Here is a 17228-nt window from a genome sequence, read left to right as displayed (position 1 = left end):
GGTCGCTGGTTCAGGCCTCTGCTTGTTCATATGGCATTTCTGTGTGGAGTTTGCATGTTCTCCCCCTGTTCACTTGGGTTTCCTCCGGGTGCTCCGGTTTCCCCCACAAGTCCAAAGACGTGTGGTACAGGTGGATTGGGTAAGCTAAATTGTCCGTAGCTTGTCCAAATGCTGGATAAGTTGGCGGTTCATTCTGCTGTGGTAACCCCAGATTAATAAAGGGACTAAGCCGAAAAAAGAATGAATGATTGAATATTGTTTATTACTTTTCTTGTCATTTCAACTCCAATCAACCGGACTAAAAATGTAAGTTAACCTTTGTATAACTTTAAAAAAAATAGTTAAACTGGATTAACTTATTTAAATAAGTTAAAGCCACATAAAAAAGGTTTGTTGTCTTGATTTTTATCATTGTTTTACAGTGTTGGTTTACCTAGATATATATTATAGATTATATCTCGTCTAGATATTTGTTTGTGTGTGTGATTCTGTTTTAATACCCTTACTTCTCCTTCTCGGTTCGCTGACTGCAGATAGAAGAGGACTTCTGGTTGGTCGAACTCCTAAATGAAACCTGCTTTTCTATTGGATAGCATCAAGTTATTGGAGTTCCTGCATCAGAGAGAGAGGAAGAGAGAGAGAGTGTGTTGTAGGAGGGGCAGATGGGGATGCCCCCTTAAGAAAGTAGTGCAGTATCTGCTGTCTACAGTACCGACTGCATGACTGATTCGCTTTCAGAGGAGCACAGGACTGTAGAGAGGAGCCATGGCTTCCCTCAGCCCTTTCGGACGGTCCAGCAAGGACATTATGAATTTGATGCAAAAGCTGCAAGGTAAGTGATGCTGCATTTCTGTTCTCTCCCCCTCCTGCGTACGTCCTCTAGCTCTGTGAGTCAGGAGGAATTCTGCTGATTCAGTGCATTCACACCGAGAGTTTTGCCAGATGCCTCTTGTTGCACAAATGCAGCATATTTGACAGCACAGGAACTTACCTACTTGAGAAATCAATAGTGATGCTTTACATAATGGCTAAGCGTGTCCGTCCATTTATTTAGAAACTAATGTTGACATCATATCATGCAGCTCATGTTACCCCTTATGGCAGTGGTGCAAACAGAAATGTGTGTGCATTATCAAACTGTCCCGTGGGAATCATGCACTTTCATTGTGATGGTCTTGTTTAGCAGTTGACTAGTTTTTGTGCTGCAGTGCTTGAGGGAGAGGTCAGCCTTTCCTCAGCTTTTAGGTAAAGACAGAGGATCTATTTGTGTCGTGATTAGGCATATGCCGACATTTAATAATTGAATACATCGTGATAATATTGAACATGCACATTATTGATAGTATGCCGCACAATATATTGCAATGTGCGATCTGCAATAGAGCAATTCCTGCGTTATGGATGTGACATTAGCAGTAAAAACGTAAACACACAGAGAACGTATATGTTACATTTATATTGAAACATCTGTTTATATTTTCCAAGACAGCTAACCACAGAGTTATGGGATCAGAAAAATATAAATCTGTAAATGTTTTCTATATTTTAATTGATGAAAATAAACATGCATTATGGATGTCATGAAAAAAGTATGCGAGTTTACAGTGTACAACATACTTTGTAGAAATTCTGTGAATTAAACGGCACAACTCAAAACAATTTATTTAATTTTATTTGACATTTTTGCGTTTATTAGGTAAAAGCTTGGTTATGGATGTGACGTCTCTCTGTTATGGATGTGACATATGTGAAATTGGAACTTGTGGGACTTTGGTGAATCAAATATAATAGTTTGAAAACATTGACAGAGACATTTTTGAGTATTTTTACAGTACTTAAAATACATGCCTACACACAAAGAAAAAAAAAACCTAGTAGGGTTTTGATATTTTGGTAAAAACTAATTTTTTTTATTGGCTAGTTGACATTTGCATGGAATTGCATTTTAGCCACATTGCAGGATCTGCTATTTGGGATTATAATTACCCAGGAAGCCCAGTTCAGTACATGTGATTTCATTTGGAGTCATTGCAAAGTTTAACTTTAATCTAATAGTGTGAACTATTTTTTGGATGTGCTTTTAAGGCCTGTGACTAAGGCCTAATCCCAATTTACCCCCTAGCTTAGGGGTGGCCAACCCTGTTCCTGGAGAGCCACCTTCCTGCAGATTTCAGTTGCTACCCATATCAAACACACCTGAACCAATTATTAGGACCTGAACACCACGTGATAATTACAGGCAGGAGTGTTTAATATGGGTTGCAACTGAAATCTGCAGGAAGGTGGCTCTCCAGGAACAGGGTTGGCCACCCCTGCCTTAGCCCTTCCCCTTTCCCAATTCTCTTTAGCTTTAATGCGTAGGGCTAAAGCCTGTTTTATAGTTCTGCATCAAGTAATTAGCGTGACCCAAAGGTCATGCAATGTGCATAGTCGTGCATTTATACTTATGCTCCTGTTTGTGTTCTTCTGCAATAACACTTCTGAAACACTAGCTGGCAGTGAGGTGTTTATGTTCCTCTGTGTTGAGTTTCTTTGCTGGTGTTTGTTTTTTTCTGAATGCTGCCTTAATGTACAAGTGGCTCATACTTGCTCATTTTGAGTCGGGAATCGGCAAACGTGCAACAACTTTAATCATAAGGTAAACACAAAACATCAGTTTCCATCTGGAGCTCCTTCATGGTACTCCACACTTGTAAACACTCACTCCATTGGGCGCGTGCGGCTCTCGGTCACGCCCACACTTGTCAGCGCTACCAAACCCACCAATCACAGTACTTGCGCTACGTGTTGTCGCGATGTGTAGTTACATTTTTTGAGAGGTGCGCATTAGCGTAGCCGACGGCCATGGCGAGCGATATGCGTCAAAGCGTAGGCTGCGCCGGAGAATATGCATGCGCTTGATGCAGAAGTACAAATCAGCCTTAAGGGGAAGGGCTAGATACCCTTCAAATGGAGATTTTTCAGTACCACACTCAAAACCAAGGAGTACGAAAATTTCCCAGAATACAGCAGCCACAATGGCAGGATAGATGCACCCAGAAGTCAGGAGATTTACAAATTAGTATTTTTTATATATGCATACGTACGTGTTTTACCATCATGCTTAAAAAAGCCGCTAAATTTTACTATCCATAATCCCTAATATTAACTCCTGTACAGCAGTCCCACAACATTCTGCCACTAAATGACGCTCGAATACCCTGTCAGAAAAGACCAGTGGCTGGGAATGACCTTTTTACAGTGTCTGCTATAATGTTAATGTTGTTTTCGTCTGTTTACATAGATAAATATGGCCACTGTAATGCACAGTACAGTTAAGATCTTATTGTCACATTCGATCGTTATGATAACATAATAAATGCCTTCAGTCATTTCTTAAAGATAAATATCACAAATTAACACTTCTGGAATAACTACAGCAGTCGCAATCGTCTGATATCATTTGAAGCAAGACATTGTGATGACATGATGATGTGTGCAGGTGCTGTTGTGCTGTCCCATTTCTTAGGGGTACTGTTAATTTTGAAGGGGTGGGGGTACAAAAATAGAATTGGGATTGGGCCTAAGATTTCAAGTGAATGTGAACCATTTTGGCTCAAGAAGCTGTTAAGTTTGATGCTTTACAAAGATTAATTGTGTTCATTTCACAGTATTGTTTTACATTTGATTATTGAATTTTTGTACCTCAGTATTGTTAGACTCCACCAAAAACTATAAAGTACTGTTTATTTGTGTCAAGTAAGGTTCTGGGACAACAGAGGTGATGATCCACGTGCAGATTATTAACTCTGAGTCAGGCAGGCAATGGTCAAAACAGGGGCAAACAGGAGCATACAGAAAACCCAGGAGCGTAGTCAAAATCAGGCAAACGGTCATATCAGGCAGCAAAACAATGTAAAAAGTAAAACAAAGTAAAGGTCAAAAACATGGGAAGGTAAGACAATGATAATGCTTAAGTGATGCTCTAAACAGAAACAAGACTCAGCAAACAGTGTGTGAAACTGGGGTGTATATATAGTCCATGTTATCATTTGATGATGAACTTCAGCTGTGTCTCAGTGTCCAGATGACTGTCAGCTGTGGCAGGAGTGATTAGAGCAATGACTTCTGAGAACTGTAGTTCGGTTCAGTGGCAGAATTGTAGTTTTCCAGTGATCTTTAAATGTTAAATCCCTGGTGATAGTGACAATTCTTTGAAATATTTTTTTGAGATATAATATCCGTCCAGTAACTTATTGCAATTTTGAAGTGTATATATCATTTTGTATATGACCCCAACCAATGTAAAATTATGAATTCTTTTCAAATAGAGTCATCTTGTGATGTTCATATCGCAATAAAAGTTGTAGAGTTATTTATTCAGAGTTATAAACTTATAAATAAGACTCTTGTGTATTTTTATACTAATAGTAACATCTACAAATGTATTACAAATCATTACATCTATATATCTATGATAAACATATAAATCAGTTTTTTTTTACTGTAGATTTTAATGCATGAGACTTTTATTTTAAAGTGTTACCTATTTTACTTCATAATGCTTTTGTCATTTAATTTAAAACATTTATTGACTATGAAAATGTACACACAACTAATCGATAAAATACAGCAATTTCATCATTCATTTTCTTTTTGCTTAGTCCCTTTATTAATCAGGGGTCGCCACAGCGGAATGAACTGCCAACTTATCCAGTGCATGTTTTACGCAGATGCCCTTCCAGCTGCAACCCATCACTGGGAAACACCCATACACTCTCATTCACAAACATACATGCAAAATCCACACAAATCCAGCTGACCCAGATAAGGCTTGAACCTGCAACCTTCTTGCTGTGAGGTGACAGCGCTACCCATTGTGCCACCGCGCCACCCAAAATGCAGCAATATTTTTTGTTGATATATCTGTTAAAGTCATCTTTTTTGCAGCTTAGGTCAATATTATGATGACATCATATATTTTTATAATAGTGGTAGAAATTAAGAAAGTCTGATACCGTCATAGTAAGTGTAGTCATGATGCTTTTTAGGTATTTTTGTACTGAATCTTGTTGTAATTGAATTAAAATCACACTGAAGAACTGTTATAACTACAAAGAGCTGTATTGTTATATTAGTCAAGGTTGTGTTGTTGCTAATAACATTAATGCAAGAATGAGTCTTTAGAGGGAATTCATTGAGGATTAGATTTGTGTTTGAAATAAGTTTAGCCTGTAAAGGTCATCGTTGTTTTTGCTCACAGAAAGCCGTCCTTGACAAAAGGCCCTTTTCTGAGACTTTTGTTGCCATGGAGAGAATAGTAGTGTTTAGTCTTTCTTGCTTAAGTGATATTTAGGTTCATTATTATGATAGGGTTGATTTTTTTGGGTCTTGTATCAAATGTGTTGAACTATAATGTTGCTGATAGGGTGTCTGCCAGAACTATGGGTAATGTTTTTTAGGTGGTGAGAAAGCTGTACATGTTTTTGTTATCATTTTATCATTTAGAGGAGGACAAATATTAAACCACCCAAAAGAAAAACAAGGATGTGATGATTGCTGTTCTGGGAGTGAGTGATGATGGCATTGTGATGCAGGGGCTCATGCTGATAGAAAAATGTTTCCATAATCCACCTGTTTTGATGGGCAGCTGCAGTATTATCACCAAATTCACATGCTTAAAGGGACAGTTCGCCTTAAAATTAAAATTGTTTACTCATCCACATGTAATTTTCATGCCATTCAGTTTAAAGTGCAATTTTATTGCTTAATTTGGCAAATTAGATTAATTAGGCCAGTCATTAGACAACAGTGGTTTATTCTGTAGTCTTATTATGTAAGAGTAATGATGAAAATTTCATAGATCACTATTTCCGATGCTTTAAATGATTTAGGTCACTCTTTCTGATACTTTGAATAATAAAGGTCACTATTAATTAAGCTTTTAATAATCCAGATCTCTATTTCTGATGCTTTGAATGACCTAAAACACTAGTTCTGATGCTTTCAACAATCTAGATCACTGTTTCTGATGCTTTGAATGATCTAAAACACTAGTTATGATGATTTAAACAATCTACATCACTGTTTCTGATGCTTTGAATGATCTAAAACACTAGTTATGATGATTTAAACAATCTACATCACTGTTTCTGATGCTTTGAATGATCTAGATTGCTTTCTGATGCATTAAACGATCTAGGTGACTCTTTCTGATGCTTGGAACAATCTAGATCACTTTCTGATGCTTTGAACAACCTAGATCACCATTTATGATGCATTGAACGATCTAGATCACTGTTTCTGATGCTTTGAACAATCTAGATCACTGTTTCTGATGCATTGAACGATCTAGATCACTGTTTCTGATGCATTGAACGATCTAGATCACTGTTTCTGATGCATTGAACGATCTAGATCACTGTTTCTGATGCTTTGAACAATCTAGATCACTGTTTCTGATGCTTTGAACAATCTAGATCACTGTTTCTGATGCTTTGAAAAATCTAGATCACTGTTTCTGTTGCTTTCAACGATCTAGATTACTGTTTCTGATTCTTTGAACACTCTAGATCAGTGGTTCTCAAAGTGGGGGGCAATGAAGGGGGGTCGCCTGGTGATTTCCAAAAATCTATTTATTTTTATTAAACCATAAGAATTAACATATTTTATCCATAACTATACTGAAAATAAAAATAGTCGTTTAAAGTTACTATATACTATATAGTTACTATAGTAGCTTATAGTTACTAGTTCTATTGGATTGCGACCCCTGGGGTAATTACATTATATTAAAGGCAGCAATAGCGTCAGATGCATTTTGATTTTATAACATTAGGTTATACTTTATGGCACATTTAAAGCACTGACACAAATTTAATTGGTGTGTCTGCGTCATTGCATGCAAGGTTTCTGTATTTATAACCACCTCGGAGGATATTGGGGGTCGCGAGTCACTGGCATTGTTATTTTGGGGGTCGCGGGCTGAAAAGTTTGGGAACCCCTGCTCTAGATCACCATTTCTGATGCTTTGAACAACCTAGGTCACTGTTTCTGATGGTTTGAACAATCTAGGTCACTATTTCTGATGCTTTGAATGATCTGGATCACTATTTCTGATGCTTCGAATGATCTAAATTAATATTTAATGATCTAGATCACATTTCCGATGCTTTGAACAATCTAGATCACTTTCTGGTGCTTTGAACAATTTAGATTACTATTGAATAATCTAGGTCATTATTTCTGATGCTTTGGACTATCTAGGTCACTGTTTCTGATGCTTTGAATGATCTTGGTCACTGTTTCTGATGCTTTAAAAGATCACTACTTCTGATGCTTTAAATGATCTAGATCACTACTGATGCTTGATTTAGATCAATGATTTAGAATGATATAGATCAATATTTATGATGCTTTTGCATGATTTAAAACACTATTTCTGATACTTTAAACACTCCAGATCTCCCTTTCTGATGCTTTGAACAATCTGTATCTCTATTTCTGGTGCTTTAAATGATCTAGATCACTATTGAAAGATCTAGATCACCATTTCTGATGCTTGGAACAATCTTGATCACTATTTCTGATGCTTTGAACAATCTAGATCACTGTTTCTGACGCTTTGAACAACCTAGATCACCATTTCTGATGCTTTGAACAATCTAGATCACTGTTTCTGATGCTTTGAACAATCTAGATCACTGTTTCTGATGCTTTGAACAATCTAGATCACTGTTTCTGATGCTTTGAACAACCTAGATCACCATTTCTGATGCTTGGAACAATCTTGATCACTATTTCTGATGCTTTGAACAATCTAGATCACAGTTTCTGATGCTTTGAACAATCTAGATTACTATTTCTGATGCTTTGAACAATTTGGATCACTGTTTCTGACGCTTTGAACAACCTAGATCACCATTTCTGTTGCATTGAACGATCTAGATCACTGTTTCTGATGCTTTGAACAATCTAGATCACTGTTTCTGATGCTTTGAACAATCTAAATCACTGTTTCTGAGGCTTTGAATGGCCTAGATCCCCATTTCTCATGCTTTGATCAATTTAGATCACCATTTCTGATGCTTTGAGCGATCTAGATCACCGTTTCCGATGCTTTGAACAATCTATTTCACTATTTCTGATGCTTTGAATGATCTGTGTCACTGTTTCTGATGCTTTAAAAGATCACATCTTCTGATGCTTTAAATGATCTAGATCACTACTGATGCTTGATTTAGATCATGATTTAGATCAATGATTTAGAATGATATAGATCAATATTTATAATGCTTTTGCATGATTTAAAACACTATTTCTGATACTTTAAACACTCCAGATCTCTCTTTCTGATGCTTTGAACAATCTGGATCTCTATTTCTGGTGCTTTGAATGATCTAGATCACTATTGAAAGATCTAGATCACCATTTCTGATGCTTGGAATAATCTTGATCACTATTTCTGATGCTTTAAACAATCAAAATGACTATTTCTGATGCATCGAACAATCTAGATTACAATTAAACACACAGAACACCTGTTATGCTGGATGTATTGTTTAGTGTGATTTTCTAGGAGCTGGACGGACACTCTAGTAGAGTAGCTGGTGTGTGTGGGAACAGGTAGAACCTGACACCTCTTTGGAAGATGTCCTGTCCTTGGAAGAGGAGCAAGATCGATATTTGGACTCCGTGTGCCCCTTCTTATTGACTGATGGCTGTAACTCTGTGTCGGCATTGGACAGGGGCAAGTCTATAAAAATTGGTCTTCTCACAATACATAGACTTAAAAAATAGTTTGATGGCAGCCTGCTGGATGAGTACAGCTAGTGCTTTGAGAGTGTTCATTTCATAACTAAGTGAAAGCAGTTGTTTCACTCTGGGCTTTCATGGAAGAGTAAAAACACCATCAGGCTGGTCAGATTTTCTGCTCAATAATTGGTTTAAAAATGATTTGCACTGCTCTCACGACACCAAACAAAGCAGGAGTATATGGAAAAAGCAATAATTCAACCATCATCTAACTTCTTTTAAACTTAATAACCAGGTCTTGTCCAGACATGCAGAGTAACCCAATAATCACAAGAAAGCAGGTGACCAACATGCGATTATCTACTTGTCTAGTTTGTTCACTTGCAATTTAATATGTTTATTGTGATCTAATTTCATTCACTTAAAATAAACTTGAAACATGAAACCCATTTTACTTTCATGTTTAGGTACTGTGTAGCATAATATAGCACTCATTAACTAAATGAGCTGTTCGGATGGTAAAATGTATCTGTAAATAGCAGGTTGCTTTTCTTAAAATTTAGGTAGTTTCAAGAAAGTAAATTGCTGAAATCAGGATTTTAATCTGTTTTATGACTAATTGGCCATTCAATTTGGATATAAATACATTAGACACAACATTTAGGAAGTCTCTGTCATCATATTAATATCAAATAAAACAGTTGTCATGCCAACTTGGAACTCTAAGCAAAAGCTTGCAAATCTAGTCCCCTTCCAAGTACTTTTGATCGGTCCACTGCATTAAAAAGGACATTGGATGAGCAGACCTACCTGTTAAAGGTTACAATTTTTTATACTATAGTCTGTGTGAAAGTTGCTAAAAATATAGCACTTATTAATTAAAGTTGTTTGGATGGTAAAATGTATCTATAGCAGGTTGTTTTTCTTAAAAGGAAGGATTTTTTTTTAAAGAAAGTTGTTAACGTCAGTATTTTCATATGTGCCTTTTAGGTGCCATTCACAAAGAACATGTCTTTGCGTTTGAAAACATGGGACACAGCACTTAGAAAGTGTTTTTTAAAGCCTCTATCACCATATTGACATCAAATAAAACAGTTGTCATGTCAACTTGCAACTCTAAACAAAAGTTTGCAATGCTTGTCCCACCTCTGAGTTCTTCTGATTGGTTCACTGCTTTAAAAATTACATTGAGAAGCGGCCTGCATGTTAAAAGTTAAAATTCTAAATCAGAGCTGCTGAGACTTTTATTTCAGTTTGTTGATGTATTTCCAACTCAAATTGAATATTGAGTAGGGGGCGGGGCTTTCTTTTGGGCATCATTCCCTCATAGCAAATTTAAAAGTAAGAGAGGGTATTAATATGCAGTTGCTATAGTAGCCCTCAGGTTGTTGACGCCAACAGAAGGACCGCCACTCCAAATGTGGAAGCAAATGAGCAAACTTTCATTGAAGATTACCAAAACAAACACATTTTTTACAGTTGATTAATTTGCATGGATTAATCATTCACCTTTAGAATAACAACGTGAGATAGCAAAATAAACATTGTAGATTTTTATTTCAAGTGAATTTTAACTCAATGCTCCAAAAGATGCAAGATATGAGTGTAACGCATGCGTATACATTGAAAATCCATGCAAAAATAGTTCATTGGAATGGAAAAACTCATTCTGTGTAAATAGACCCTATAGAGGTTTTATTTCAGTAAGCTAAATTTTAATAACACCAGCTAAAAGCAATCCTAATGACACTTTGTAAATAGTTAATATTCCTCAGATATAAAAGTGGTCATTCACCTATTCAAAACCTCTAATGCATTTCCTGTGTAGCCTGTAGAAAATATCAGGCTGAAGTGCAGTATTATTTATTTTTTATCACAATGGCAATGCCCACATACACTCAAAAAAAAAAAAAAAGAAAATTATATATATATATATTATTTATATATATTTAACCTGTTCAAACTACTTAATTAAAATGAGTTGAAACAATGCAACTCTTGAGATTTCATTGGGACAACTTTTTTTTTATGTTCAATGCACATATTTGTTAATAGTGTTAGGTTAACTTAATTTGTGTTGGGAAAACATGAATGAATTGGGTGAAACCTTGCACTCTTATAATCGTCTTCAGAATGAAACAAGAAGCATGAATTAAGCAGCAGAGGGGAACTTAGTATTCAAAGAAGCCAGGAAGGAAGTTTCATATGCGTGATAACTGGCACTTCTGTATTTGTTTTTTTTACCGCCAAAATTTCAAGAGTCGGACATGCATTTGCAGCTTTAGTACAGGAAACCATTGAAGTTTTTAAATTAGTGATGACTATTTTTGGATGGAACTTATGAAACTAATCCACCCACAATCTGTATTAAGTCCACCGTAGTATACAATAATGCCCCTGCAACCATCAACAACACCCTAGCAACATGGTGTAAAATTTAGCACTCAAATTACAAGTAACACTTTAGTTACCATACAATCAATTCTTACTATTAAATATTGGCTTTTTACCTGCCTGTTATTAAAATATTGATTGTTAGTACTTATTAAGCAGATGATATACTGCATGATTTTATTCTACATCTCTAGTCTTAAACTATTTATAAGCAGCAAATCAGGAGTTTGAGGCAAAAGTCATAGTTAAGGGTTTAGTAATAGCAAGATTTGCACCTTAAACTAATGTGTGACGGATACCCTAGCAACCATCTACACACTAGTAACATGGTATAAAATTTAGTACTCATGATAGAAATTATGGTAACATTTTAGTTACCATAGGACCAATTCCCACTATTAAATAATTACTTATTATTACTTGCCTGCTATTAAAATATTGGCTGATTATTAGTACTTATTAAGCAGATGATATACTGCATGATTTTATTCTACATCTCTAATCTTAAACTATTAATAAGCTGCAAATCAGGAGTTTATTGAGACAAAAGTCATAGTTGAGGGTTTAATAATAGCAAGAATTACACTTTAATGTTTGATTTATGACCTAGCAACCATGTACAACACCTTAGCAACGGTGGGCATCACAAAGCCCTGATCTCAATCCTATAGAAAATTTGTGGGCAGAATTGAAAAAGCTTTTGCGAGCAAGACAGCCTTCAAATCTGACTCAGTTACTCAAATTCTGTCAGGAGGAATGGGCCAAAATTCATGCAAACTATTGTGAGAAACTTGTGGAAGGAGACCCAAAACATTTGACCAAAGTTATACAGTTTAAAAGCAAAGTAAAAAAAATTACAAGGAAACATACGTAAACATCTGACTGTCTAGAAATGAATAAGAAATTCTCAAAAAAATAAAAAATAAATAAATAAAACAATTCTCTCATTATTCTGGCATTTAGCAAATGTAAATCATTTAGGTAATCTAGTGGACCTAAAATAGTAAACGTTTAGTAAGATTTACCATCAGACATTAGAAAAAAATGGTTGTGTTCCTTTTTTAGAGTGTATGTAAACTTCTGGTTGCAACTGTATAATATCACATTGTTTAGCATGCTATTGGATATAACACATGCCTAGTTTGATACCATTTAGGGATGAGTATACAACATTTTCATTTTTAGGTGAACTATCCCGCCTTTACGTTTAGTGTGACCAAGATTACTTATAATGCATGTTAAGTTTCATTTGTAGTGCAGTAAATTTGGCATTTGCATTTCGACTGAAGCATGTGAGGTCAAACGCATTGGAGTCATTTCAGGAGAGGTGTGTGTGCTCGTTACCATGCTACATCAACAGCGAATGAGGCGAGGTGTGGTTTATGTGACAGCAGATCTGTGGTTGCTGTTTTCAGAGTAGCTTTTTCTGATTTCCTCCTGCATGGTGACTGGCGCATGCCTGTTTAGGCTGTGTGGTGAAACATTGTGCCACTTCTCTTCACTGGCACGAATGATTTTTATACAGCAGCCATTTCCTTCAGAGAGAAGTCTGATGAAAACTCCCCAACGAAAGAGGATGTTGTTTCATCAAGATCTTGAATTGAAAGAGTTTGATGTGACAGTTCACCAAAAAAAGAAACTTCTTTCATCATTTATCAACTTATTTATTCCAAATCTGTTGGAAATTATGATATGGAATACATGGTATTATGGTATGAAATTGTGGAATACATGGTTTACAAGGGCACTCTATAGGCATAATGTATTTTATACAGTAAATACCGTTTATCTTATGGCCTTATCCCAATACTACCCCTAAACCCAACCCTCAAAGGAAACCTGTATATTCAGAGGTACGTCTGGCTGCATTTTATTTTTAAATGAATGCCACAGGGCGGTATGACACCACCAATGGCTTCTGTTCATTTTAGCAAAGACGGCTACTCTGGTGTTACCAAATTGCCCAGTAGCTCACTGTGTATGTCGGTGGACTTTGGATGACAGGGTTCAATTCTGGTGAAGAACGGTTCCAGGAACTAAAACAAAAGCAATAAATAAATAAATATATAAATAAACAACAGGCTAAAAAAGTGGTGAAATCACGCAGCCATGACGGCTTTTCTTTTTCCACATTGCTTTTGAAAACACTATCGCTTGTGTTTTATTGAAGGGGGTGGGTGGGTCACTCAGAGTCAGTCGACAGCTGGCCAGGGGTTAACCATCGTTAGCCAACTAAGGTTGCAAGTTCTGTCGTGACAAACATAGTTTGATGATTTGGCGTTTCCCAAATCAAATGAACATTCAAATGAACATTCGCAAACGGTGACGCAAACTTGTACGCTTGCAACTACACCCCGGGAGCTGTAGTTAGAAACATAGTTCCTGGCTGTGTTCTTTTCCCAGTTAACCCTCCTATGCCTTTTTCATTTAGAACATTCTGACATTTAAACTTGGAATCGTTAAAAAAGCATTAAAGTCATCTCTATGGGTGCAATTTGCTTTCAAAGTATTTTTACAGTTCAGTTTTAGCGATCTTCATGTTTACAAGTGCGCTCCCTTCGCAGTGCAAAAGCATTGATGTCATTTTGAACATGAGAAAGCTATAGGTGACCTATTATTTAAAAGCGGAATTTATATTAAGTATTCAAAGCTTGAGAAAGCAAAAAACATAGCATACGTTAATGCTTTTAATTTATAGGTTAATTATTAAGTATCTGTATTGTATATGACATGGACCTGTTGGTTAGAATATCTCTGCAGGTTTTCATGCGTCAAATTCTAAAAGTAGACTTTAAAAAATAAATAAATAAACAAATAAACAATATCCAACTAAATAATAATAATAATATTAACAATATTCATAATTATCATTAACATTATTATTAAAGTTGGATTTTTTAAATTTCCTAATAAATAATAAATATTAAGTTTCATTTCTTAATGAATAGTCTCATTATTTATTTATCTATATGATTTGTATATGATATTAGAATACACGTTAGCCTTTGTAAGTGATTTTATGTTAATTTAGAATAGAATATGTAACGTTCTCAATAATATTTGTAAAGGAAACACAGGCTCTATATATTCCATTTACATGTATTTCAATTAATATGGAAAGCGAGTGCATGTTTTTACCAAAACTAATATTGTATCTTATTTTACATGCGTGTGCGTGTAAAACAGTATAATTTGCACAAATAAATAATGGGGTTCTTCTCCAAAGAAGTTGTTACTCCACCCCGTTGAGAGCATCATTATAGACATTTTCCGTTATGACTACTGTGGTTCAAACGATGGATCTGCGACAGAGAAACTACGAGTTTTGAGAAACACTCATAACTACATCGTTCTTTTCCCAAACGATGCATCGTACTATGATAGTTCAGTCGCGAGCTAGGTCATTGTTTGGGAAACGCACCACTGGTCGGCAGAAGTGTATATTGCGCCCTCTGGTGGATTTATGCGAGAAGAGGACGTGCGAGAGGAATTTGTGATCAAATGAAAGCATACACAACGGCCTCTGGTGGATTTGCAAAAGCGAAAATTGCGAGCAGACATACCTCAGATTATGTATTTCGATGTCTCCAAAAATGTAGACAGGGGTACATATCCACAATGAGCCTGGGTTGATTTTTTCAGTACTGTTGATGTTTAATTCGTTAATGTATGGTTTGTTTTATGCCACAGTGGCTGTTCAATTTCAGATATAATTCTCTGACCTTTCCCCCCCAAACGTTTCATATAAAAAATATTGCATTATTTATTAAGCATATTGGATATTTCTTTAATATTACACAGGCCTAGTTTGAAACCACTTGAGGATGAGTAAATGCTGAGTGCAATTTCAGTTTTTTGGTGAACTGTCCCTTCAAGTTTAATGTCAAAAAACAGTGAATATTTGTTTCGTCTGCAGCGGTTAAATGCTAAAACGAACGTTATCTGGTGAAATCTCTGTTTATAGACACCACTATCTTGTAGGCTACTGTATCACCCCAAAATGAACAATCGACCATAGACAAGATGATATACAGTAGATGCTGGCCGTTTCATGTGATCACAGAGTCTATTTAACAATAACACCAGATGGCAGTATTTCATTCGATATTTTCTACATATGAAAATGATGGTAAATGCTTTTATGTGTGGTAAATGCATGTTAAAATGTTGCGTAATGAACACTTTTGCATTTCTCTGACATTTTTGCTGGTCTGTTGAAACAGCAGCAGTGATGTGTGGATCCACTCAACAGATGACAGCAACATCTGACCTGTCGCCCATGATATCATCTGTCCCCCAGTTTGTGTTGAATGCACTCGTCTAAATTTCAGATACTCTTGTTTCTCTCATTTCTCTTCTGTATGTCAGACTGAAAGTGATGGTACGTTCATTAATTCTTAACGCTGAGTGCAAGTGAGCGACGCTAGAAATGAGAAGGAAGACCTTAACAAGCCATAAAGATGGCTTTTACTGATGTCAACTTTTATTGACGGTAATAGATTGATGTCAGTGGATCTCAGTATTTTATTCTGAAAAGCTTTACATTTTCAAAGTTGTTTTTAGACTTAAACTTTATTGTGTTTTTAGTATCAGCAGTAATAATAAGAACAGTATTATATTACGTTGGCTTAATAATTCAATGAAGACTGCATGACTGATAACAATGCAAATTGTATATATACACATTATACATATACATTACATATACATACACAGACGGGCACACATGAATACACACATACTGTACATACAGAAAGCTGTAAGTATATAACTACAGAAGGGAAGCATAATGTCAGAGAAGTATATAAATGAAAAGACTGTCTAATGTAAAACAGGTCAAACAGAGAAAATAGTTGTCACTTACAACCAAGGGCGAAATTATTCATACCCCTGGCAAATTCAGACTTTTTGCTCAAATGTAAATAAAAGCTGAGAAATGTATCTATTATTTTTACAATAATGTCTCTTGTACATCGGCTTACTATCTTTTGGGTGAAACCTGTGCCATTTCCGAACAGAAAAACAATACTTGCTGGTTAAATACAAGTCACTTTAACTCAGAATTAGCTTCATGTATAAGTAATTTTGGGTTTTGACTGTAAGATATTTTAATTGTTTCTTCACATGAGATAATTTTAAGTTTTAATAATGGAGATCAAACTATTATGTATTCGGTTCTAATGAGGAGAAGTTTTTGCTCTGTTAATTAAGGCAGTGGGTCAATGTTGATAAAATCGGATAACCATTGATGTATTGACAGGAAATAAGGAGAGAACCAGAAACTGATAACTGTTTTCTTTGCAGCTTTATGTCCTGAGAAATAAAGTTTGCTTTTAGTTTTAAGTCAGGGTTACTGAAGAAGAATAATCATTCAATAAGAAAAGACAAGGTTTAGGATTGAAAAGCTTTACATTCTTTTATTGTATTTCAGAACTGGACAGCTCCACAAAACACTATATGTAATAAAATAAAGAGCATATGGATAGGTATAGATAAATAATTATTTAAATAAAATAAAACAATCCGTGCAAGGAGGTACTTTTTTTTTTTTTTTTGCAGTTTTTGACCCAGCCGAGGCTCGAACCAGTGACCTTCTTGCTGTCAGGCGACAGCTCTACCTACTGCACCATAAATATGTACCTCCTGTAAAAAAATTTATTCTATATCAAATATTTGGAAATGAAAGTTTAACTGAGCAAGAAATATTTTCACAGTTTTTCCTATTATAATTAATATAGTGAATAAAATTAATAATTAATATAAATGAAAAATGTTTTTAGTTTATCTAAAATATTTTCGTATAAAAAACCTGCTAAAGTCAATATTGTTAGCCCCCTCAAGATTCATTCATTTTTCTTTTTGGCTTAGTAACTTTATTAATCAGGGGTTGCCACAGCAGAATGAACCAATAACTTATCCAACATATGTTTTACGCAGCGTATGGCCTGTAGCGCATGTCTTTATATAAATAAATATATATATATATATATATATATATATATATATATATATATATATATATATATATATATATATATATATATATATATATATATATTTATTTATTTTTTTTTTAAATTTGTTTTTTCTTCGATTATCTA

At 35.3% G+C, this 17228-nt stretch overlaps 1 protein-coding gene across 4 annotated transcripts in view; it reads left to right on the top strand.

Moving 5' to 3' along the window:
• syne1b (spectrin repeat containing, nuclear envelope 1b) overlaps positions 1-17228 on the top strand; it is a 367683-nt gene that overhangs the window by 23222 nt on the left and 327233 nt on the right. For all 4 annotated transcript variants that reach the window (XM_087289683.1, XM_087289682.1, XM_087289680.1 and 1 more), the window contains exon 2: positions 534-832. In XM_087289683.1, the coding sequence (XP_087145809.1) occupies positions 766-832 (67 nt within the window). In that variant the 5' untranslated portion in view covers positions 534-765. The remainder of the gene's footprint in view (positions 1-533; positions 833-17228) is intronic.

Source organism: Danio rerio, chromosome 17 (genome assembly GCF_052040795.2).
Source record: "Danio rerio strain M-AB ecotype USA chromosome 17, GRCz13ab, whole genome shotgun sequence".
NCBI classification, from domain to species: Eukaryota; Metazoa; Chordata; class Actinopteri; order Cypriniformes; family Danionidae; genus Danio; species Danio rerio.
This window is presented reverse-complemented; position numbering and strand designations above follow the sequence as displayed.